At 33.7% G+C, this 23,168-nt stretch overlaps 11 protein-coding genes across 11 annotated transcripts; 3 read left to right on the forward strand and 8 right to left on the reverse strand.

Moving 5' to 3' along the window:
• Positions 1-76: 76 nt before the first annotated feature.
• COA6 (Coa6p) lies at positions 77-394 on the reverse strand (the record flags this gene model as incomplete). Its single annotated transcript, XM_019184662.1, has 1 exon — positions 77-394. One exon carries the CDS (start codon positions 392-394, stop codon positions 77-79), a length of 318 nt encoding a protein of 105 aa, XP_019040690.1.
• A 425-nt stretch (positions 395-819) lies between these two features.
• On the forward strand, positions 820-3,078 carry GCN20 (putative AAA family ATPase GCN20; the record flags this gene model as incomplete). Its single annotated transcript, XM_019184663.1, has 1 exon — positions 820-3,078. The coding sequence occupies one exon, from the start codon at positions 820-822 to the stop codon at positions 3,076-3,078; it is 2,259 nt and encodes a 752-aa protein (XP_019040691.1).
• Positions 3,079-3,216: 138 nt separating this feature from the next.
• On the reverse strand, positions 3,217-3,666 carry WICANDRAFT_62042 (uncharacterized protein; the record flags this gene model as incomplete). The annotated part of the gene is made up of 1 exon (XM_019183302.1): positions 3,217-3,666. The coding sequence occupies one exon, from the start codon at positions 3,664-3,666 to the stop codon at positions 3,217-3,219; it is 450 nt and encodes a 149-aa protein (XP_019040692.1).
• Positions 3,667-5,451: 1,785 nt separating this feature from the next.
• On the reverse strand, positions 5,452-6,009 carry WICANDRAFT_78112 (uncharacterized protein; the record flags this gene model as incomplete). Its single annotated transcript, XM_019184664.1, has 1 exon — positions 5,452-6,009. One exon carries the CDS (start codon positions 6,007-6,009, stop codon positions 5,452-5,454), a length of 558 nt encoding a protein of 185 aa, XP_019040693.1.
• A 486-nt stretch (positions 6,010-6,495) lies between these two features.
• WICANDRAFT_91030 (uncharacterized protein) lies at positions 6,496-7,179 on the reverse strand. The gene has a single exon (XM_019186271.1). The coding sequence runs from the start codon at positions 6,728-6,730 to the stop codon at positions 6,578-6,580; it is 153 nt and encodes a 50-aa protein (XP_019040694.1). The 5' UTR covers positions 6,731-7,179; the 3' UTR covers positions 6,496-6,577.
• A 114-nt stretch (positions 7,180-7,293) lies between these two features.
• On the reverse strand, positions 7,294-7,830 carry WICANDRAFT_78113 (uncharacterized protein; the record flags this gene model as incomplete). The annotated part of the gene is made up of 1 exon (XM_019184665.1): positions 7,294-7,830. The coding sequence occupies one exon, from the start codon at positions 7,828-7,830 to the stop codon at positions 7,294-7,296; it is 537 nt and encodes a 178-aa protein (XP_019040695.1).
• Positions 7,831-9,594: 1,764 nt separating this feature from the next.
• Positions 9,595-11,419, reverse strand: WICANDRAFT_52671 (C2H2 finger domain transcription factor; the record flags this gene model as incomplete). Its single annotated transcript, XM_019182695.1, has 2 exons — positions 9,595-11,255; positions 11,309-11,419. Coding segments are annotated over 2 exons (1,772 nt in total), but the record flags the coding sequence as incomplete, so codon positions are not given.
• An 835-nt stretch (positions 11,420-12,254) lies between these two features.
• Positions 12,255-14,337, reverse strand: WICANDRAFT_41453 (uncharacterized protein). The gene has a single exon (XM_019182563.1). It carries the CDS (start codon positions 14,197-14,199, stop codon positions 12,415-12,417), a length of 1,785 nt encoding a protein of 594 aa, XP_019040697.1. The 5' UTR covers positions 14,200-14,337; the 3' UTR covers positions 12,255-12,414.
• Positions 14,338-15,028: 691 nt separating this feature from the next.
• On the forward strand, positions 15,029-15,574 carry WICANDRAFT_91033 (uncharacterized protein). Its single transcript, XM_019186272.1, has 2 exons — positions 15,029-15,305; positions 15,371-15,574. The coding sequence occupies exons 1-2, from the start codon at positions 15,257-15,259 to the stop codon at positions 15,484-15,486; spliced, it is 165 nt and encodes a 54-aa protein (XP_019040698.1). The 5' UTR covers positions 15,029-15,256; the 3' UTR covers positions 15,487-15,574.
• Positions 15,575-18,895: 3,321 nt separating this feature from the next.
• Positions 18,896-19,870, forward strand: WICANDRAFT_28298 (cyclin family protein; the record flags this gene model as incomplete). The annotated part of the gene is made up of 1 exon (XM_019181470.1): positions 18,896-19,870. A coding segment is annotated over one exon (975 nt), but the record flags the coding sequence as incomplete, so codon positions are not given.
• A 948-nt stretch (positions 19,871-20,818) lies between these two features.
• On the reverse strand, positions 20,819-22,363 carry SLP1 (Slp1p; the record flags this gene model as incomplete). Its single annotated transcript, XM_019180655.1, has 2 exons — positions 20,819-21,483; positions 21,604-22,363. Coding segments are annotated over 2 exons (1,425 nt in total), but the record flags the coding sequence as incomplete, so codon positions are not given.
• Between the last annotated feature and the right edge of the window lie 805 nt (positions 22,364-23,168).

Consider the following 23,168-nt stretch of genomic DNA (forward strand, 5'->3'; position numbering starts at 1 on the left):
ACCAAAACTGAACAATCACCAAAGTTCAAATGATGTACACCCTTCACAGTCTTTGATTCGTCTCATCCTTGAATATCTATGACTTCGATATTGGGAATGGTAATTCCTGACCACCTCTTTCCTCCATCTCTTTCATGAATTTTGCCTTTTTATGATCCACAATTCTCTTCTCTTTGAAATATTTCACCCAACTCTTTGCACAGTTATCCTCGTACTGTTTCTCCTGACCTGAACAGCTCTTCTTGATAGTAGCTTGATTCTTGTCATCTAAAGCATCCACAACGTTGTTCTTATCTAGACACTCGAAAAAGATATCTCTGCTGTCCCAACACTGTTCTCTTTTGTTTCTGTTTGGAGCAATAGCTTCTTTAGTTGATCCGCCGAATAATCCCATTATCTCTATTCAATATTTTCCTTTTAATTTAGTTAATGTCTTCTTTTATTCAGCAAACGATTTTTTTGTAGTTGATGATTTTTTTCGCTATGAAATTTGGCGGGAAATGGATCTTTCAAGATGCTGGAAATGCAATATTTTGTAAAGCAAACACACCCTTAACCATCCAATGACTATAAAACTAGATTATATTATTTATAGAACTATTAAAAGCTATTCAGGCTTTTTTATCTGGCTTTCACCACCAAAAATTCCATTTTATCTTCACTTTAAACCCTGGTCCCATAGTTAAGAAAATGGCCTAAGAGTGCGAATACCGAAAAATCAAGATTTTTTTTTCTTTGATGTTGATTTTGAATCGAAGGAACAAACATGAAGAAACTTGTTTTGAGAGGCAAATAAAGCCAAATAAGATACCATAGAAGATGTCAAATATTGGACTACAGATCCGTCAGGCTGCCCCTTCAATTGATCCAATTGTTGCAGATTATGCTGTGGGTTATATCAACCATGTCCAACACTCCACAACGGATAGTGTCCTATCTCAACAGTTGAACATTGAACAAGAAATATCATTCATTTCTGATCTTTTAAGAAATGCTGGTGGTGATGATACTAAAATATCCAAATTAGCTGACACTTTAACCTCAAAATTGGGTGAAGAATTGAAACAAAATCAATCAAAATTAGAATTAACTGGTGATACATCCAAGAGATTATTAGATATTAATCTATTGAAAAACCATGCAAGTAAAAGAAATATTAATACAAGTTTGTCATTATTAGGTGTCACTAGAGATATTGAACATACTGGGAGACATGTTGAATCAAAAGTTGATAAGAAAAAGTTGGAAAAAGCTGAAAGAAAAATTGCAGCTAAAGTTGCCAAAAGAAATAATCAATTTGTTCAATATGAAGCTTCAAAATTAATTAATGATTCTCAAGAAGAAAATTATGATGAATTCTTCTTGAAGATTAATCCAATTGAATTTGGTTCAGGTGCTGGTAAATCAAAAGATATCAAAATTGATACATTTGATCTTTATGTTGGTGATGGTCAAAGAATCTTGAGTGATGCCCAATTAACTTTATCTTATGGTCATAGATATGGTCTTGTGGGTCAGAATGGTATTGGTAAATCTACATTATTAAGAGCTCTATCCAGAAGAGAATTGAATGTTCCAAAACATATAACAATTTTACATGTGGAACAAGAAATTAGAGGTAGTGAAATCACAGCACTTCAATCCGTTTTAGATGCTGATGTTTGGAGAAAACAATTATTAACAGAGGAGAAGCAACATAATGATCGTATTGCAGAAATTGAAAACCTAAGATCTCAATTCGAGGAAGAGAGTTTAGAAGTTAAGAAATTGGATAATGAACGTGATGATTTAGAATCTCATTTACAAGAAATTGCTGAAAAATTATATGAAATGGAATCAGATAAAGCTGAATCAAGAGCCGCTTCAATCTTGTTTGGTTTAGGTTTCACAAAAGAATCTCAACAAAGACCAACAAATTCATTTTCTGGTGGTTGGAGAATGAGATTAAGTTTAGCAAGAGCATTGTTTTGTAAACCTGATTTATTATTATTGGATGAACCTTCCAATATGTTGGATGTTCCTTCCATCACTTATTTGGCAAACTATTTACAAACTTATGAATCCACTGTGCTTGTTGTTTCGCATGATCGTGCATTCCTAAATGAAGTTGCCACTGATATTATTCATCAACATTCTGAAAGATTGGATTATTACAGAGGTGCTGATTTTGATTCCTTCTACTCCACAAGAGAAGAAAGACGTAAGAATGATTTACGTGAATATGAAAATCAAATGGCTTATAGACAACATTTGCAAACTTTTATTGATAAATTTAGATATAATGCAGCTAAATCCTCTGAAGCTCAATCAAGAATTAAAAAATTGGAAAAATTACCAGTATTAGAACCTCCTGAACAAGATAAAGCTATTACTTTCAAATTCCCAGATCCAGAAGGTTTATCACCACCTATTGTTCAATTGAAAGATGTTTCATTTGGTTATAGTTCAAATGATTTATTATTAAACCATGTTGATTTAGATATTCAAATGGATTCTCGTGTTGCTATAGTTGGTGCTAATGGTTGTGGTAAAACTACATTACTGAAAATTCTTATGGAAACTTTATCTCCATTAGATGGGTTTGTTTCCAAGAATCCAAGATTAAGAATTGGTTATTTTGCACAACATCATGTTGATTCGATGGATTTAACCACTTCAGCCGTGGACTGGATGTCTAAAACTTATCCAGGTAAAACTGATGAAGAATATAGACGTCATTTAGGTTCATTTGGTATCACTGGTACTTTAGGTTTACAAAAAATGCAATTATTATCAGGTGGTCAAAAATCAAGAGTTGCTTTTGCTGCATTATGTTTAAATAATCCTCATATCTTGATTATGGATGAACCTTCAAATCATTTAGATACTGCTGGTTTAGATGCTCTAAGTGATGCTTTAAAGAACTTCAAAGGTGGTGTCTTGATGGTTTCACATGATGTTAGTGTTATAAATACTGTTTGTAATGAAATTTGGGTTAGTGAAGATGGTACTGTGAAGAAATTCCAAGGTACTATTTATGACTATAAGAAGTACATCTTGGCTGCTGCTGATGCTTCAGGTGTTGTTAAAAAACATTGAAATGAATCATTTATTGACATGTCATTGCGCAAGAAACTTTGTAGGTCTACATGAATCGTTTAAGAATATGGCCATAAACTTATATTTGAGAATCAATAAGCGAAAGAAATAACAAGATTGTTGAAATAACTAAAATTTTCAATCTCTCTCTTCTTGTTCGCCCTCAGAAGGTTGTGGAGATGGGAGTGGAACTGGTGGAATTGATGTTGTTCCTTCAGAAGGTTGTGGAGATGGAAGTGGAACTGGTGGAATTGATGTTGTTCCTTCGGAAGGTTGTGGAGATGGGAGTGAAACTGGAGGAACTGATATTGTTGTTCCAATACCACTGGTAATTGAAGTTGGTAAGATTGATAAACTTGGACGTGAAATTGATAATGAACAGACACAACCGTCATTTGAAGTGACAGAAGTTGATAGAGTAGACACAGTTGGAACTGAGGCAGTTGGAAGTGTGGCAGTCACAGTTGGATTTGTTAATGTCGTATAGCTGGTTGAACATGGTTCAACATCTTCAATATTATTTGGAATAGCTGCACCATTTGCCAATAAGGCTAGTAAAATTGAATTGAAAACAGTTTGAGGTAACATCTTTATAAAGTTTTTGTTATAACAACATCATATTTTGGGTCCAGAATTTCAAGGAAGAACTGCCCATTTATATACCCATTAGATTCTCAAGGTTATTGTGTTTTGGGTTAACATATATATTTAAACTTTTGGTACCTGAATGATGCCAATACCTGAAGTGACCACCATAACCTTCCATTGCTTCTCTTGAGACCTAAAAATAACTGAATTACACTAACAATACACAATGGAAACAAAAATAGAAAACCATAGATACGTCTTCAATCTCCAGTTCGTATTCAATCAAATTGAAAAAGGAAAGAAAGGGAAATCTTGGTACGCTTCATTTGCGGTCTTCATTGAGACATGCTCAAAAACTATGGAAATAGACATAACTAATTCTATCTCTTTGAAGCTTTACCCTTCAACAATGTACTTTTTATAAGTCCTGATATACATTTTCACCAGTTATCTATCCAAAAGCTGATCACAGCTGAAGAGATTCCCTTTCAAAAGAGCAATAGATCTGGTACCTGCCAAGTGTATATGGGTCACCAAGACCCAAGCCAACATCAAACAATCAAATCAGGTACCCGAAACTTCTATTTTAAAACGGTCATCCGTATTCAACGTTTACTGTAACGCTTATTAATCGTATACTTCATGATGGCCTTAAAGTTTTTGTATAATATTGCACTTTGATAATTTGTTGCCCTGTTAAGGTTCTCTTCGTAAAGTATCGTTTAATGGTTATAACTTATAACAACTTACTAGTAACGAAAATTTCAACTTACAGGTCCATTGTGAAAAATGAAAGCATATATTTCATGGATTCGATGAAAGCGTAGTTTGAAACACCCATACATCGTACAGAAATTATAGCATTCAAAAGAAAGCTTTCAATCTTTTCAGATTGTTCATGAAATTTCCACAGACTAGCTTTGTAGACGCGTCTTGAGAACACTTCGTGTACTAAACCCAATTTCCTTCCAGTACTATCAAAGACCACGATGTAAAAGTACAGATAAACCAAAATATGGAGAAGGTACATCAATAGTAGTAACCATGAAAACGGACAGTACTAAAAATATACCTTCCAGATGCATGCCACAAAAAAAACTCTACATGCCATGTATTCTGAAATATTCAGCAGATTTATTGCCACCCTGATAGGAGAACCATAGAAATACTGCAGAATATACTTGACAACATTGTTATCTTCTCAGACGAGAATTAGAAAGAGTATTGAAATTTTTTTAATGTTTTTTTCAGACTGTGCCAAATCTCGTCACGTGCCCCCACGCGAATGTATATAGAGAAGGTGTGTTATACAAGAATGGATACTACACGGATTGATCTATTGGTGAAAAAACGTTTGAGCTAAGTAGCTGTATTGCATTTAACAATGACTGAGTGAAATCATAAGAATTGGCAGATAATCAAGCTTATATATTCGAGTGGTGGTTATCACAGCACTAGTTCCTAGGCAACAGTTGAACGTAATTAACTATTTTGTTGAATATGTGGTATCATGACAGTACTATATGCTCGACCAATATATAGCGAGATAAGAAGTGTGAAGCTAATGAGAGAGTATGGTACAGCTTTTGGCAAAACAGCAGCTTTCTTGACTACGATTAGTCTTAAAATTGTTTTTTAGAACCAAGATTGCATATATTCAAAGATATTTGCACAAAAACAAATGAACCCAACCAGTCATGAATAAAAACTAGAGCTAATTTTGAAAAACGAAAATCATAAAATCATAAAGAATATTGAAAGAATCACATTAAATGTGTGATCTCATCATTTACCATCACCATCTTTGTCACCATCTTTGTCATCATCATGATCATCATCATGATCATCTGCAGTTGGAGTAGCTGAAACACTAGCACTTGATGATGATGAAACAAATTGTATGAATTCTGATGGTGATGCACTAGAGGATTGATCGTCATCCTCGTCATCATCTTTATCTTTATCATCATCTTTGTCATCATCATCATCATCGTCATCATCTCTCTTTTGGTATTGTTGTTCTTGCTTTATCTTTTTATCTTGGGGAGAGACCCTAGGAACAGTAGCATCTGATGGTGGTGGAGATGCGATTGGAACTGAAACTGATGAAAAACTTGAAGGATTTGAAGCAGCACTTTGGGCAACAACACTTGAAGGGCTTGAAGAGAAACTTGGAGAAGCAATTGAAGCAGAACCTGGATCTAATGAGACACTTGGAACTGATAATGGTGGAACTGAATAGGCACTTGAATTGAATTTTTGACCATCTTGAATTGGAATTGCAGCAGCATTTGCAACCAAAGCGAATAAGACTGATTGTAAAATTGTTTGAGCTAAGACCATATTTTTGTAGATAATTAGATTTGATTAATTATATTGAAGAATAATAATTTGAACACGTCTCAAAGTAGTCAATTCAGTCCATTTAAATAGTTTTCTGAAAAAGCATTCCTCCACATCAATTCTTTTTGTTCCAGTTCCCATAAATAGATCATTTGGTCAAACTAAATTAAATTAAAGGGTGCAAGCCCTCTCACCTTCTCCTATAGGGAACATGTAAACAGTTAATTATCGTCTCTCTATCAAAAATTAATCATTTCAGTGAAAAATTTCTGATCTCAAATCTCTATTGCTGTTGATCTTCATGTCAAAATTTCAACGCCATATCATCATTCAAGCGAGCAACATCTGGACCACTAAAGAATCAAGTAGAATCACCGAAGAACATCAATTATTACAGAAATGTTGTCTTTTTGACTTGATATTCTGTGTTAATTACTTAGAATTGGAATAAATTTGAATTTTCCAGGCGCTTTTGTTGCGCTTTTTCGAGGCTCTGCCAATCTCACGGTTCATCAAAGACTTTGCCTACATGAACTAATTTAAGCTCAAAATTAGCTTAGATTTTTGATCAAAGCCTCGAGATTTTGAGTCTGTTTCTATTATTAAAATATTTGCAAGGACTATTGAATCTGGATGCGAAAATGTGGTGGTTAATTAATTTGAAAGGTGTAGGTTGTGAAACGTTTTTGTGCTGTACCTGAAAATCACAAATCAGATTCATAGCCTACCAAATTCCAATTACATCAGTTTCAACCTTCATCAAAATTACTGCAACAACCACTGGTGAAGTTTTCCACTCCTTTGAAGCAACTGGCTCGCTCGTTAAATTTGGAATTGAAACATATATATCAGTTGTCAATTAGTTTGGTTTTCTTTCCGGAACAGTTACGGTTCTAGAATTCAGAGTCGCGTAGTTCCACGATTACTCAGATTCCAGATTAATCCTTTCTTTCAGCGCTAATTAGATCAAAGTTTGACCGTTTTTCCTTCTTTGCATCAATTATGAACCTTACTCAATGAAATAAACGTTATTGTAGCTTCATCGTCAAGTTTCAACTACACTAGTTATTAGCTCAACGAAGACAATTCAAAAATAGTTAAAAAAACCCTATAGAAAAAGAGAGTATTCATAAATCGTGAATACCAGAACTGAAATACATAAACGAAGATATAACCGGGACTAACAACTTTTTTTTGTATTTTCCTTTTCTCTGTATTGTATCAATTGTATCATTTTATCAAAAAACAACCTAAGCAAACCATGCCCCATTTAATAATATTGATCTAATAGTTAGATGGGAGTGGAGCTGAAGATGGAGCACCATATGAAATTGGACCAGTAGAATTAGTACCGTTAGTTGTACCGTTCAAAGCTGGTGGCTCTGATAATGATTCAAGTTCTTCACCTCTTTTGTAGATACCGGTACCTTCAGTATCATTAAACCCTCTTTTAACTGGGAATGAAGATGGAATAGATGATGGGATAATTGATGGGATTGAAACACTTGGGAAATCAGAAACAGCAAGTTGAGATGGTTTTGGTAGATCTGATAATGAAGCACCTAAATCTCTCTTGACACCATTTGTTTCATTGAATAATCTTTTTTCAACTGATGTTTCATTGAAGCTTCTCTTTGACAATGTTTCATTGAAGCCTCTCTTTGACAAGGTTTCGTTAAAGTTTCTCTTTGGGAAAGTTAATGGAGTTCCTGGAGTACCTGGAGTTGGTAATGATGAAGAGTTCAATGATGGTGGAATAGCAGCACTTTGAACAGTTAAAGCAAATAAAGCAGTTTGTAAAACAACGTTGATTGAGACCATAATGAATTAATGTGTAGTTTTATAAGTGATTTCCCAGTGTTTGGTTGATGATTAAAAAATGAACATGGATGTGATTAAAAGACATGATTTTGAGGCCCTTTTATATTTGAATCTGAAAGCCCCTGTCTCATATGTAAGCCTTATTGGTTGTGATTTGGATCATGGATAAACAATTTTGATGTATAACAAGTGTGGATTTACACAATCAATCAATTTATCAAGCATAAACTATGTGTCAGAGGTTTTTCCGTTAGGCAGAAAAAGAAACAATGTTCCTGTCTAACACAGTTCTCGACCAATTGCTATTTGCTGCCATGAATCATTGCGACTATCACAATAAAATTAAGGTGATTGTAAATTGGGGGCGTTGCATATGTAATTAAGATGTCAAAGTTTATCAGTTGCTTTCACGTTGATAAACTGACAAATTGAAAACACTTCTGAACAGATTGCTCCAAGTCAATCAAATATATTCGACAATCAGCCATTATATGCCCCTCTGTTTTAATCCTGGCAAGTTTCAAACCATGCAGGATATCTTTCAACTCTGTTTGATCAGGAAAGAATTGTAAGCATTTATCTCGAGCTTCTTGCTCATGGATCAAAAGTGTTCGACGTTCGTTATTGATCTGCCAAATTGTGTGTGCCAAACCGCTTTTTGACGCGAAGAAGCGCAACCGGCATCTGAGATTTCTTCAAGACATACAAATTAACTTTTAGAAAGTCTAGTTTTCAGCCTTTTGGTACCTACTTTAATCTAGGTTTTCAATAGGAACTCTAAGTATTAGTAGTATTCGTTTGTGTTAACTTTGGTTTGGACTACTCTTGCACTAGGGATGAAGCTGTAGTAAAAAGGTACGTATGAAGGTTTCTTCAATCCCCGTGAAATTTGATCAGTCTTCAAAGGAACAATTATATGTAAGGTGCCTAGTGGTTTGTGAGTATTTCTCGCTAATGTACATGTGCCTCATAAACCATTATTCATAGCCTATGCCCCAAAAATGGAGGTGTAATTAGTTGGGTGCTATAGCCTACAAGTGAAAGGTCCAAATGTGTTGAAAATTTTGACTGGGATTTCGGTGATCTAAAAATTTTAATTACTTTTCCTAATCGGGAAGGTCTGTGTAATTCCTTTAAAAGCTTCAAATTTCAACTTATAAGGATCCCAACATGACTACAATAATATTCTTGAAGGTTATATGAATTAATCAACTCAATCCAACTGTTTAGCTACGCTCTTATTCTCTTCATCGAGTCTATGAGTCTATGAGTTTGTGAAACCTCATTTCTCTCAACTTTTGCCTACAAAAGATCAACTTTGTGTCTTAGAAGTTGAAGCACAGATCAACCTGGATGGAGAGTGTGAAACATGCTCTGAAAAGAATTTCAGACAATTTATCAACAGTTTCACTGAATTCAGGTATCATTTGATACCTTTGTTGCACAATTGTTTGATAAACTGATGCAATAAGCATGAACTAAACTAGAGGCATAAGTTGATGTGGAAAACCAAGTCAAAAAAACATCAAACCTCCGCTGCTCAAACATAAAGGTTGAATGACTGATACACCCAATCTACACTTTCACCTCTTTATATCTTCAAAGCTCCCTTATTCGCTCACAGCAGTTCACCCAAAGGGTGGCACATGTAGTATACATGAAGCTGCCATCTACACTTGTACTTGTTTCTAGACCTGCATAACTTCTAAAGCATATCAATTACTCAATTGAAGCCATACTTTCCTATTTAACCACTTTATTGGCCTAAAATTGAGGTTCTATCAACATATCTCTGAATGAGCAAGAAGCACAATCACCTATACCCCAAGTGTTTAATGAGCTCAACGAACTCTCAACCCAATTTTCAAAATATTGTAAGTCACTGTAGTCTGTACTACCTTCCAAGTTACACAAGATGTCACCAGCTAATCTTTGCATCAAATATTTACTCTCCAACATTTGTCTTTTCTGTTCATCCAATTCTAAAGGATATTCGAAATTTTCAGCTTCATCCTTTTTCAAGGCAACATTCAATATTTGCCATGCTTTAAGACAAGCTTTATAAAACATGAAAGTCATTGCTGGGTTCTGTTCCTGAACTCCTTTCTTGTATGAACTCAGGAAAAACCCTAAATGACTTGAAGCCAAAGCATGAGTTTGATAAGGAATTTGACTGAAATCATTATTCAATAAAGCAATACCTGGTGGATTCTTACTTTGTGGTTTAGCCAAGGTTGCACAAGTTACAACAGTAGCATCTAATGAGACTTCAATTATACCTGATGTAATAACAGTGTCTGGTAAATGTAAATGGATATAAGCAAGATTCCAGAAGTATTCAAATAAATCCCACATGGTTTTCTGTCTGAATGGATCCGAATGTGTATTTTTGGGTATTAACGTTCTTAGTCCATTTAACCCATTACCTAATTGTGAACGTCTTGAAAAGGGATCTTGAGCATGTGAGGGAACTGTTTCCAAAATCCCTGCATACTGAGTCATATGTCTAATCATTATATGCATTGCTGAAAGAATAGTCATTGCGCCAAAAGAGCTTGTAGGTTTTGACATTTTACCATATATCAACGCATCTTGCAAGCCTTCCAAAAAATATAATCCCTGAGTTTCAACATGAGACTCTTTATAGGCTTCCCAGTCTTCAGCTGTTGGCATTTCCCATAATTCATCTGAACAAGGAAGGATGTGTTTGATTTCATAATGTGATGTGACTGGTGGATAGTTAAACAGTGTTGCTAACTGACTATCAATGAAGTAAATTGCATATGATATTCTCCTTCTTGATTCAGAAAATATAAATTTATCCCATTCTTTACCCAATTGGCTTACAGCTGGTGTGTTTTGGAAAATCCCTGTTTCTCTTGCGATTTCAATTAAATAATGTAATTCAATTTCAGCTTTTTTAAACCACTCTTCATTTCCTGAATATATCCCACAATGAATGTATAATAAAGATGCTTGTAAATCTGTCAAAGCAGGATCCTCAACTGAAGGTGTCTGTAGTTTTTTAAGAACATAGGCTTCTAAGCTTAATCTCAATTGTTTGCTTTCATCATCCTTTAGGTATCGTAGACCAATACAACACATGATATTGACCAGCGCGTTTTGAGCAAATTCGTGAATAATAGTAGCATCATCGTCATCATCATCATCGTCATAATCTCCTGGTGAACGAAATGTCATTTTGTGTAATATTGGAAAAGTTGGATGAAAGTTTTCCCAATATAATTGTAGAAGTGTCTCCAGTTTATCCCTTGATACTTTTTCCAATGGTGAATCGATCTTAACAGAAGCTGCTGATTTCAAAATACTCCCATTTTGGTGGAATCGTTTCAAATGAAGTTTCAAAGCGTCATTTCGTGAAAATAATTTCAAGCAATGCTGACAAGAAAGTCTTTGCTGTGAATCTATTCGAATTCTGTTAGCCCTGTGATGAAATGAAGAGGTGATTGTAACTTACGTTGTCGTTCATGTCTCCGTAGATTTTCAATTCTTGTGAACCTTCTTTGGCAAGTTGGGCATTCAAAAGGGCGACTCTTGGTTATACTTCCAGTATCAAGGTGCACCATTGCCAGACGTGGACGTTGGTGAATTCGCCAAATAAAACTTTTGTTGTGAAGTGGAATGTTTGCGAAACGTTTTCCTATTGTTTATCTCGATCCTGATCAAGATAAGGACTGTTGACCCGATACCATTTGGCAGTAACTAAATTTTGACTAATTTAGTTTACAACATAAACCAAAAAATAAAAAGAAAATGGCTGGAAATTATGGAACTGGGTTTTTATTGAGTAGGAGCTTTTAATGTACTCGGCCTGGAGACTGTAGACTACAAATTCAAATTTTAGATTTTGAAGAATTTTAGAGGATTTGAGATTAAATTAAGAAGGGGACGTTATCATCAAAAATTAATCAATATTTTAAATAAATTTGTAATGACATTTTTCAATATAATAATTAATAAATATACATGTTGGAATGTCACAAAAGTGTTATAGCTATATAAAACCATAAAAGCGATGCTTGCCTTGATAATCTACTGATCATTGGGTTGTGTGCTAAGTTTGGTCACGTGACTACAGTTATATGTAGCCAGACAGCCAATATTTAAACTCATTATATGGCTGACTAAAGCTATTTTTAATCAAACGCTTTGAATAATATTTAGAGAATTAGCTCACAGAAACTTACATCTAACTAGTTTTCAAATTGTAATATACATTGATCAATCTAAAAATCAATCTAAATATTTATACAAGGATCAAAAAAAAAGTTTGAACATCAATATGATATGTTGTTGATAATGACAATGAAATGCAGACAAACAAAATTGGAATGAATATATATAAAAAAAAAGACAAACAAGTCATGATAAAACGTAGAAATGAATTCAAATCACAAAACCTTCCGTTTCCCAGTAAATAATAATAATGACAAAAAAAATAATATGATGAAATAAATAAGAATATAATGAAACACCGATAGACATACAAACCTTTTCACTCTTTTTCTGGAGCAAAAGTCAAATAAAAATAAAAATTCATATCAAAAGAGAATGCAAAAAGGCTTAGAAAGGCATCTTTAGGAATTTTTTCCAGAATGGAACTTGTTCTTGTTGTTCTTCCTCTTCTCTTTCTTCTTGTTGCATAACATCAATATCAGCAATAGTTCTATCTTTTACCAAATCAATTTCTTCAGCTTTGATAAACAAGATCCAATTTTTAGTCCAAATCTTATGAGCAAAATAGAAAATAATAAAGATAACCATGCCCAAGTAATTTTGGAAAAAATTGATAGCACTTGCACCTTTACCTTTTATTGGGAATAGAGAAACCCAAAATTGAGCAGCCAAAGCTAAAATATTGAAAATAATTGCGAAATAAGAACCCCAAGAACCTGTTGAACAAACAAATCCCAATTCCTTCAAGCTAAAACCTTGAGCCTTCATACCTGATCTAAATCTAACATGACTCATTGAAATGGTGGTCCATGTAAACAAGATTGATAAACCAGATAATGATAATAACCAAGTGAAAACGGACTCTTGGTTTTCATAAGCAGCAATAAAACACAAACAACCAACAGTTGTTGAGACTAGCATTGCTCTTAAAGGTCTATCTCTTCTATCAACATAGTTAAACCATTGTGGAGCCATGCCTTGTTCTGATAATGAATAAAGAGTACGAGCAGATGAGAATAAAGCAGAATTACCAACTGATAGCACGGCAAGTAAAATAACTGCATTAATAATATGTGGGACAATTTTGATACCATAAGATTCAACTGCAATAACATATGGAGAAACTGGAGCAGCTGAACTATGACCAGCACCCATCAATTTGTCTGAATTATATGGAACTAATAAACCAACAACAATAATTGAAACCAAATAAAAGACAAAGATTCTTAAAAAGATAACCTTCATGGCTGTTGGAATTGATTTTCTTGGATTTTTTTGAGAAGCACTTGATAAAATAGCAAATTCAGTACCACCAAGAGAGAAAATACTATTAATTAAAGTAGCACAAAACCCTTTGAAACCATTTGCAAATGACATTAATTCCCAATTTCTACCACCAACATAACCACCATTACCAGCTCTACCGGTATCAATGATTAAACCCAAGATGATGAATCCGAAAAGCATCAACACTTTAGCCAAATTAAACCAAAATTCAGCTTCAGCGTAACCTTCAGCACCAACGAAATTAATGACAATAATCAAGACAAAAAACACGGCAACAAATATATCAGAATTTATAGAATCATTCCAAAATTTGATAGTCATTGAAGCTGTCACCAATTCTAAAGGTAACACAATCAACCAATTAATTGCATAGTTCCATGAAGTTGCAAAACCTAACGAAGGGTCAACTAATTTAGCGCAATAAGCATTATAACCACCTGTAACAGTTTGATAAGCAACAGCTAATTCACCACCTGCAAGCATAGTGAAAAATAACATAATACCCACGACAATATAAGAAATTGCTAAAGAACCTGGACCACCAAAGGCTAAAGATTTTGAATTCCCCACAAGCAAACCAGTACCCATACCTCCTCCGATTGCAATAAGAGCAACATGACGAGTCTTGATTGATTTTTTACTTGTGTCTTTGATTGATCTTGATTGTGATTCAGTATCATTTACAATTTCATCAATACCTAATTCATCTTTTCTTTTAAAAGAGTCTTTAAAAGTTTTCCATTTTGATTGGTTTGGATCTTGCTGTCTTTGATAAGTTTCAAAATTGCCCAAATCACTTGAATCACCTTTTTGATCAATATCCTCCATTGGGATTGACCATGGACTTTGTTGTTTCTTTATATCAGAGTTTGAACTGCTTGACATCTTTATGAAAATCTAGGAAAACTTGACAAAAAAAAAACACTCGAGTTGGAACTTGGAATATTTAATTTGAACTGATGAAGAAATGTGAAAATATATGTACGTGACTGTAGTTTATGAGTGGATTGTGGAAAGGGTTTTTTGCCAAACGGTGTTTTAGTAGAAAACTTTAAAATAAAATAAAATCAAGATGGAAAGCTCAGTATATATGGGATCAGACTTCTCCTTTTCCCACCAAGGAACAAGATTTACCGCAATACCGTACAAACCATTATCAGCAGCAGTACATGTATCAAAATTCTCCAAAGTGGTGAAAGAAAACGTCTTTTCGATCATTACATCAGACCGCAAAAGGCGACTTCTATGAAAATTTTGGCAAAAAAATAAAGTTCAGAGCTGCGCAACGGCTCGGAAATAACATTTCCTGGTTCGCACCACAAGAAGCCAGAAGCGAATTGGTTTTGTATGGGAAAATTGTGTAGAAATGTGTGTTTTTTGGGCACAAGATGTAGATGTGATTGTCCTGTTAGGAGTCCTACGGCTGTTGTGTGGGTGAAGCTGGGGTTAGTCGTTGTTGTTACTCCAAAATCTGACTTGAATCAAGTTTACCTAGGCTTTAAACTTTCTATTATTCAACTAGAGAAAATTCTTCCTCAAAAAGAAACCTGGACAGGATCCTACTAAATCCGGCGATGAGCTTGGAGGGGCTTTAAAAATATTTACATATGATTTGAATTTAATGGAATTATTCCAACCTGAGCACTGTGTTGTTGTGCTCAAACTTCAATCGCTTCTTATCTTTCAATTCTTTATCAGTACGTTTCTTTGAAATGATCCCTCATAGATTCCAACTTTTGCCCTTTGAACTTCTCATTGCCTACTTTTTTCACAACTGATGCCTTTTGAAATTCGTTTTTCTCGGGTTGAAATTTGCCAGTTGATGCCTTGAGCGCGAAGAAAAGGGCCGTGTAAGGTGTAAAGAGAAGCGACGAAACCCTTGAACAAGATGAAGGCCTATGATTTGCTGGGTAAGTACTAAGAAATCAGAATAGCCTACAAGATGAATTGTTGTCTCCAGATTTTGGACCTTGTACTTTATCAGGATTCAGGTTTTGTGGAAGAAGCTTCGAAGCGATAAAAGAAGGATGAAATTCTGCAAAAGAAGCAAATCGAGAATTCAGGCATTTGTTCAGCTTGAAAAACCATGAACAACTTGGAGATGGTGGTTTGGTCTTTCATTACGAATCAAGAGTACTAAACAAACAAATTGGTACTATGTTGAATGGTTAAATTCAACTAGATATCGGCTTTATTAATTGACAGCCGGAGTTAGCTCATCATGGTCTTCTCTGAAGCTGAAGGGAATTTGATTATATGTCAAAATTACAAAGTTGGTGCTGAAATTGATAAGAATATCAATCTCACGTTTCAGTTGATATTATACGAGTGGTACCTACCTGCTGTGTACTTTATCTACAAGCCTGGATCATCATTATAAAGAATCTCATGCATTGTTTCTTAACTTGATCAGCTCATCTCTTAAATTACCCAAGAGTAGAAATGTTGGATGAGAGATCAAGTTTGATTGTACTATTTGAACTTTCTATACATCAAACTTTTCTCATATACCTAATCTTGAATGTTGATGGAAGAATCTCGCCAAAAAATCAATATCATCATTATCTGACTTGTGAATCATTGCGTTTTTAAAATCAATTCAGTGACAAGCATCAAAATCACGGACTTCTAGTTTTAGCCACAGCTGGTTTAAAAAGTATAAGTTCTTTGCAATATACAATATTGCTGGCTAGATTATTCACTGAAGCATCCACCATCAACGTAATATTTTAAGAAACAACTATCCTTTAAGGCACCAAACTTCAAGCTTTTTGGATCACCTGAATCACTCAGATACATTGGAAGTCAATTCATAACCACATAACATTGTGGGATCAAAGAATCATCATCAAAAAATGGCATGGATTAACAAATGAAGGACCAGTTTCATCAGAAAATTGGTTATGAAACATATTTTATATCTTTACAGCATCTGTAATGCCAAAGAGATGAGTATAAACTTTGTTCATGCATTGAGTATCTCTAATACCACCAATACCATTAATCAATACATTCAATAGCTATCTTAGATGCAAGTGGACCCCCAAATGATTCTTACCAGTGACTAATGTTATATTCTGAAACAAGTTAATAATTGAGGTCTAAAACTTCAAGATATTCTGTCAAGATGCTTGATATCATCTAATTAACGTAATTAACGACAAAATCAGTTTCAAACTAATTAACTTTTTGAATATGCTTATGGAAATAAACATTAATTCAGCTCTTTTGATATCAATACTTCTGGACTTGCCGATATGAACTTTTTCTAGTTCTGGATAACTCAATTACCAGATTGCAACTCATTCATATTTAGTACTTTGATTGTTGTAGCATCCATCCCTTGATGATGGAGTGAGCCTGAATCTCACCTATGAAGCCTTGATGGGATGAAGAAACGCATTAATAAGCGATTAAATCATAGACAGTTGAATGGATAAACCATCTACATCAAATATTATCTTTCAAAATTGACAACCCCATGTATTAATCACGAAGAGCTACTAGTTCTTTTCAAAACCAAGTAAGACTAATCATGACACAGAAGTGTTGAGTGTTCAAGTATCGACTGAGGTATGAACCTAGATGGAAACATAGCTTGTGGCTTGAAGTCCGTTCAATTGAATCACCGTTCAATTGAATCATACCTTAGTTGAGAAACATAGATAACCATTAAATTCGAACAGTGGATCCGCTGAACTATATGCTAGCTAAATCACTTGCACTAAATCGCACAGACACACATCAGTTGTGTTATTATTTCCTTTTCCACATTCAAAAATAAAATAACAGTCAAACAAGATGACTTCAATATAAGTTGTAAAGTTAATCAATTGCAGACGTTTCAAGTTTCAAGACATTCTTGAGTTGAATACATTTAAAGTCACAAGTTGGTGTTGGGATGCACCGGCCAGCCAACGAGAAAGCGCGAAAAAAAGCCTTTTCTTAGAAAACAGCGTGGGAAAGAAACAAAAGAATATCAGATTGCCCCATAATTTCGTCTAGCATTTTCACTCTTTAGCGAGCAGATCCATAGAGAAATATTAGCTTATAAAAAAGATCGAAGTAATTGGTATTCAATTCGATGGTATTTGCATAACGGTCCGACTTGCTGAACCTTCAATAATGGCAGATATTTTATTTGGATCATTTGGATCATTAGGACAATATACACCTAGTTCTAAATTAGATAAGAAGATAAAGCAATTGATCATCTTAGCCTTGATGCAAACATTTTTATTGCAATTTGGTAACTGCTCACAAAGACATTAGAACCTGATCGATTGACAAATGAATTATGACTAGAAACCTTTCATCAAGATATGAAGAGATACCAATGAGGCTCACTTCAACGAGTAGCAGATTAACACACTCAACATATCAACCTTCAAAACCCACATCTTGCCTCAAAAAGTGTAAGATCTCTTTACTTTCCAAATTCCATTGATCATATGTTGTTCCTGTTTTGATCCCTTTGACATTGTCTGCCAGCACCACGCGTGTCACCAGAGTTTGAACGCGTCTCTCGAGTTTCCAATTGGCACGCGATTTGAATTTTGAAGATATTTCACCGTGTAGGATTCAAGGTGATTTGATGTGAATGGGATCTGGTGAATCTGGTTTCTGGCTTCATTGAGAGGATCAGCAATTGTATTGTATATTGTTTTAGACTGTGTTTGACACCAGTGATTTCAATTGGGTCTCAACTCGAAATGCTCCACTTATGACCGTCTTGTAGTACCATCGAACGAGTACAAAACAATTATTTGATGTGATCTAAAGAAAGGCTTAAACTCGACTCTTGTGATTAGGTTTACATAATGGAGCCCTTTCTTCACCATTATTTCCAAATCGAGATCGTGCAGAGAAAGTTTCCAAAAGAAAGGGTCGCCGTATAAAGTTCAAAGGGACCTCCTTGCAAAAACTGCAGTCCGCGTCCCAGCCTAGCGTCTGCCTAGCTCTACAAGGGGCTCCTTCCAGAGCCTCCCGCCTAATCCCCTTCTCCCGCCTAAACTCCAGAAGGAGCCCTGCCCGGAATCGCGTTTTGGAACCAGAAAAGCAAAAAACAGACGCGTCGACACGTCTGAAAATTTAGTACATTTTTACTTTAAACAGCAGCAAATTTCTGCTCGAAGCCATCGAAGAACGCATCGATTGAAAAATCAACACACACATCTCACAGGGACTCAGACAGGTGAGATTTCCTGATGGAGATTCCTCAAGCAAGTACTTTAAAGGGTAAAACACCATCAAAAGACGCGAAAAAGCGTATACTTCACCATTACGAGGCTAGAAAAAAATTTAGGGCGACTTCCACCACCTTTCACCATTTCACATTGTATATATACTTTCCACTCCCCAAAAGATCACTTTCCCAGATCCAACACACTGATCATCACAAAGTCATAGAGTCCATACAACACAAGAGAGAGAGAGAAAGTAATTCATTCGTTCGTTCTACTGAATCATTATAATCATCATCATCACCATCATCAATATTTAATGTCATATACCCTTTCCATATAATTTATTATTCACTTATTTAATATTGCATTCAAAATCATATCATAATAACTTCATAATGTGGACTCCAAAAGTACAAAAATTAGGTCCTCCAAAACATATCAAACCTCCTGCATATCATCCAACTTTAGAAATGTTGGAAACTCAAGCTAACAAGATTTGTATTCAAGATTATGATCAAGAAATTACAAATTTCCTTTCATTAGTGGAGAATAATTCAATAATCAATTGTTCAATGATTGATCTACAACCTGAAATCCAATGGTATATGAGACCTTACCTTTTAGATTTCATTATTGAGATTCATCAATCTTTTAGATTACATCCTCAAACTTTATTTCTAGCAATTAATATCATTGATAAATATTGTTCCAAAAGAGTTGTTTTCAAAAGACATTATCAATTAGTTGGTTGTACTGCTTTATGGTTAGCTGCTAAATATGAAGATAAAAAATCAAGAGTTCCAACTTTAAAAGAATTAACTATAATGTGTCGAAATGTTTATGACCAGGAAATGTTTGTTCAAATGGAAAGACATATTTTATCAACTTTAGATTGGTGTTTACTTCATACTTCTTTAGAAGATTGTTTACAAATAAGTTTGAAAAATTCAAAAAAATTTATAACTTCAACTCCAAAGAAATATTTGAACAATAAATTCATTTCATCAAATGATCAATTATCTAAAATAACAACATTAACAAGATTTTTATGTGAAATATCATTATATGAAAGAAATTATTTACAATTCCCACCTTCTTTAATTGCAATAACTTGTCATTTATTAGCAAGTAATATAATGGATTCAAATTCTGCATTAGAAGCTTTGAAAAAATCTATAAATGAATATTTATCAAATGAATTAAGTGATGATGAAACTTTTGATGAAAATTTAGAAAATTCTTATCCAAATATTATAAAACCATTTTTATCAGGTTTTACAGATGATACTATAGTTCAAATTCGTCAAATTTCATTATTATTGATAAATTCTTTTACAAATTTATCACAAGCTTTATTAAATAAATATAAAAATGATGAATCATTTGATTGTGTTGAATTAACTTCAAACTTCTTGGGGAAATTTTCATCTTTAACAAATCAATTACCATCATCATCATCAATAAATAATATTGAAGAATTTGAAATATCACAACATTCAATTCAAATAATTGACATCATATTGGGATTCCAAACTTCATCACTAACATCAGCAACACCAATCTCCACACAATTTGCTCATTTACCAATCCCACCACCATTCTCAACTTTCAATTCACCTTTAACACCACCTTCAGCATCATCAACAATGTCTTCAGTTTTTTCCAATGATTTATATAATCAAAATTTCTCCACAACTTCTCTAACAATGACTCCAACAACTTCTCCAATTGATTCTTCAAATTTATATCATCATTCAAGTAATAATAACAGTTTTATAAAACACACAACCACACAGACTAATAAAAGACAAAGAAACTATAATGAAGATGTTGTGGAATGTTCAGGTTCAAGTCCTTTAGCTCAAAGATCTCAAAATAAAATGAATATGATGGTTTAAGAGAATGTTCTCTTTATTAATGAATTGGGTTTTGGTTTTTTAATGCTTTCGTTTTTCTGTTATTATATAACTAGTTTCTTTTTTTCTAATTGTTCTAATATATTGCATGAGGTTTTACATTGTGTTAGTTACATTGTAGTTATGCATTAACTCTATATTCATTCATTCATGATCACTGTTTTCTGGTGTTAATGGTCTATTCTCAGATTTCCCATCACCAGCATTAACAATGCTGTTATTATTATTGTCATTACTATTCGTCTCTTGTTTTTCATTACTTGAAGGAGTTGTATGTCCATCTTCAACTTCTTCATCTGATGGACCTAATGATCTTGGTGAACCATAACCACCACCACCACCACCATCACTATTATAATACATTCTTTGGATATTTGCTTTTAATCTTGATCCTGTTGATGTTATTCTTCTTTTAGAAACATTGATCCAATACTTATCATCATTGACATATTGTTCTTCAATATATGTATCTCTTGTTATAACAACATATATCAACACACAGATAACAACCAATACATTTATGAAACTTAGAATTTTTTGAAATTTTAAATCACTTGTCAAAATTTCAATTTTCAAATTAGCATCATATAATAAATGTTCATGTTTTAATCTTTGACTTGTTAATAATTCATCAGTTTGTTTTTGAAATAATGAATATAACGTTGACAGATTTTCCAATTGATTATAAATTGAAGTATTAAAAGTATCAATCAACTTGTCAAATTTTAAAGATTGCTTTTTTTCCAAATTTGAAAAAGCTGTGGATAATAATTTACTTTGTTCTTCAATATACAACACTGATAAAGTTGCATTTGATTCTAATAATGATAATCTCTTCATAATGTTTTTATAAATAGACTCTTGAGTACCAGTGTTTGTATTAACATTAGGGGATTGTGTTGAGACTGGTATTGATGAACTCTTGTTATCATATAATTCAATTGTTTCACATTTATCAGTTTGTTGGAAGACATCAAATAGTTCATCAAATTTTAATTGAGGTAAGGAAACTAAACATTCATCATTAATTTCTTCATCTGTTAAATTTGTTAAATTTTTTTGAATATCTCTTATTGAATTATTAACAGTCTTGTTTGTTAAAATACAATCAACAATTTTGGAAGAATTGTTTGTTGGTGAACATGAAGATTTGGCCATTTCTGAAACTAAACTTTCAGATGCCGCACTTATAGCTTCTTCAGCTTTAGTTTTATCTTGTTCTTCCTTAATTCCACTTGATTCTAATTCCTTTGCAGCTGTATTTGATTTCTGTAATGCCTCTTCTTGTTTATATTCTTGCATCATTGTTCTACCATGAACTCTAACAACAGATAATGGACAATAAAATTCAGACCCATAATGTTCTAAAATTTCCACTCTAAAATATTTTGCCCAAATCATTGGATTTTCAATTTGAAAAGTTTGGAAATCTCGAATATCTTTAGCATCAAATTGACCTAAAATTTTCCACCCATTTTGTGCAACAGGGAATGTTTCACTAACAGATATTTGAATTTTTTTAAAAGTTGAAGAAAAAAATTCAAAATTACCCATAACAACACTATCAACTAAAATATCTTGACATAATTCAATAACAACAAATTTATTTGGTGCAGAACATGGATTTAATAAGTATGAATCTTTATTTTCAAATAAAATGGATGTAGCACCTTTAGCTTCACTATTTGTTTTCACAATAGTAGCTGCACAATCAAATGATGCAAAATTAAATTTATCTTTATAAATTTTACCTTCAGGTTCTACTGATCCACCATCGAAAAAATTAGAAATATCAATCTCCATCTCTTCACCAATTGAATCTTTAACATTGGGGGTTTTAGGAATTCTATTGAGATAAGTTTCAGGTTCTTTTTGTTGACCTGAATGTGAATCCACACCTTTCTTTCTCTTCCACTCTTCAAATGATAAAAATTGTGCCTTCTCCTCTTCACTGAAAGATAAATCTTCTAGATCTTCAATTGTTTCATTAGATTGGGTATAATTGTCAAATACTGTTTCATTTTCAAAATATTGAGTTGATACTATATTTGAAAAGGAAGATGATTCTGAGCTTATTATAGGGTCATTGGAAGATTTTGAAGTTGATTGTTCTGAGGTTGAACTTGTAATAATTTCCATTGTGTCCAATGTAGTTGATGATGCTGATAAGATTGGTTCCACACTGGGTATTTCCACCACTGGAATAACAGAGGGATGTGTGTCTGATAGTGATGATAATGGTGATCTTGAAGGAATTGATGATGATGATGATGATGTTGTTGTTGAAGATTTCAGTTGATGTTTTGATTGATTGATTGGGATCAAAAGCTCTCTCAACACACTTGACCCGTAATCTCTATTCTTCAACGACACTTTTGAGCTAGATACCTGAGATGTCAGCTGCACAATAGTTCTTGATGAGCAAGTTATAGTATTTGTCTCTTGTAGTTCATCTTCCTCAGCGGTAATTGATGATGCTAATACGGACTGGAAAGCGAAGCAAAGCAACAGCAGCAGCAAGACCCGAAGCGTCCTTATAGAGCCCAGCATTCTATAGTTCAAATCAGCAACTGGAGTATCCTGGAAAAGAGCTGGTTGTTTATTTGTTTGGTATCAGATTAACTCTACAATTGTTTTTTTACTCATCAAATCTTTATTCAAGAGAAATTGGCATGGGGACACACAGTGATGATGAGATTTTAATTCAAAGGTGCTAATACTGTTTGCAAATTTGTACTGTTTTTATCATTGC

This window comes from Wickerhamomyces anomalus (genome assembly GCF_001661255.1).
Source record: "Wickerhamomyces anomalus NRRL Y-366-8 unplaced genomic scaffold WICANscaffold_2, whole genome shotgun sequence".
Lineage (NCBI taxonomy): Eukaryota > Fungi > Ascomycota > Saccharomycetes > Phaffomycetales > Wickerhamomycetaceae > Hansenula > Hansenula anomala.

Bases quoted from the DNA above. Each gene is read 5' to 3' on its own strand.
- WICANDRAFT_91030 (XM_019186271.1), bottom strand. From the start codon at position 6,730: ATGAATCTGATTTGTGATTTTCAGGTACAGCACAAAAACGTTTCACAA.
- WICANDRAFT_41453 (XM_019182563.1), bottom strand. From the start codon at position 14,199: ATGTCAAGCAGTTCAAACTCTGATATAAAGAAACAACAAAGTCCATGG.
- WICANDRAFT_91033 (XM_019186272.1), top strand. From the start codon at position 15,257: ATGAATTGTTGTCTCCAGATTTTGGACCTTGTACTTTATCAGGATTCA. The intron at 15,306-15,370 runs GTTTTGTGGAAG...AAGCAAATCGAG, and splicing joins TGTACTTTATCAGGATTCAG to AATTCAGGCATTTGTTCAGC.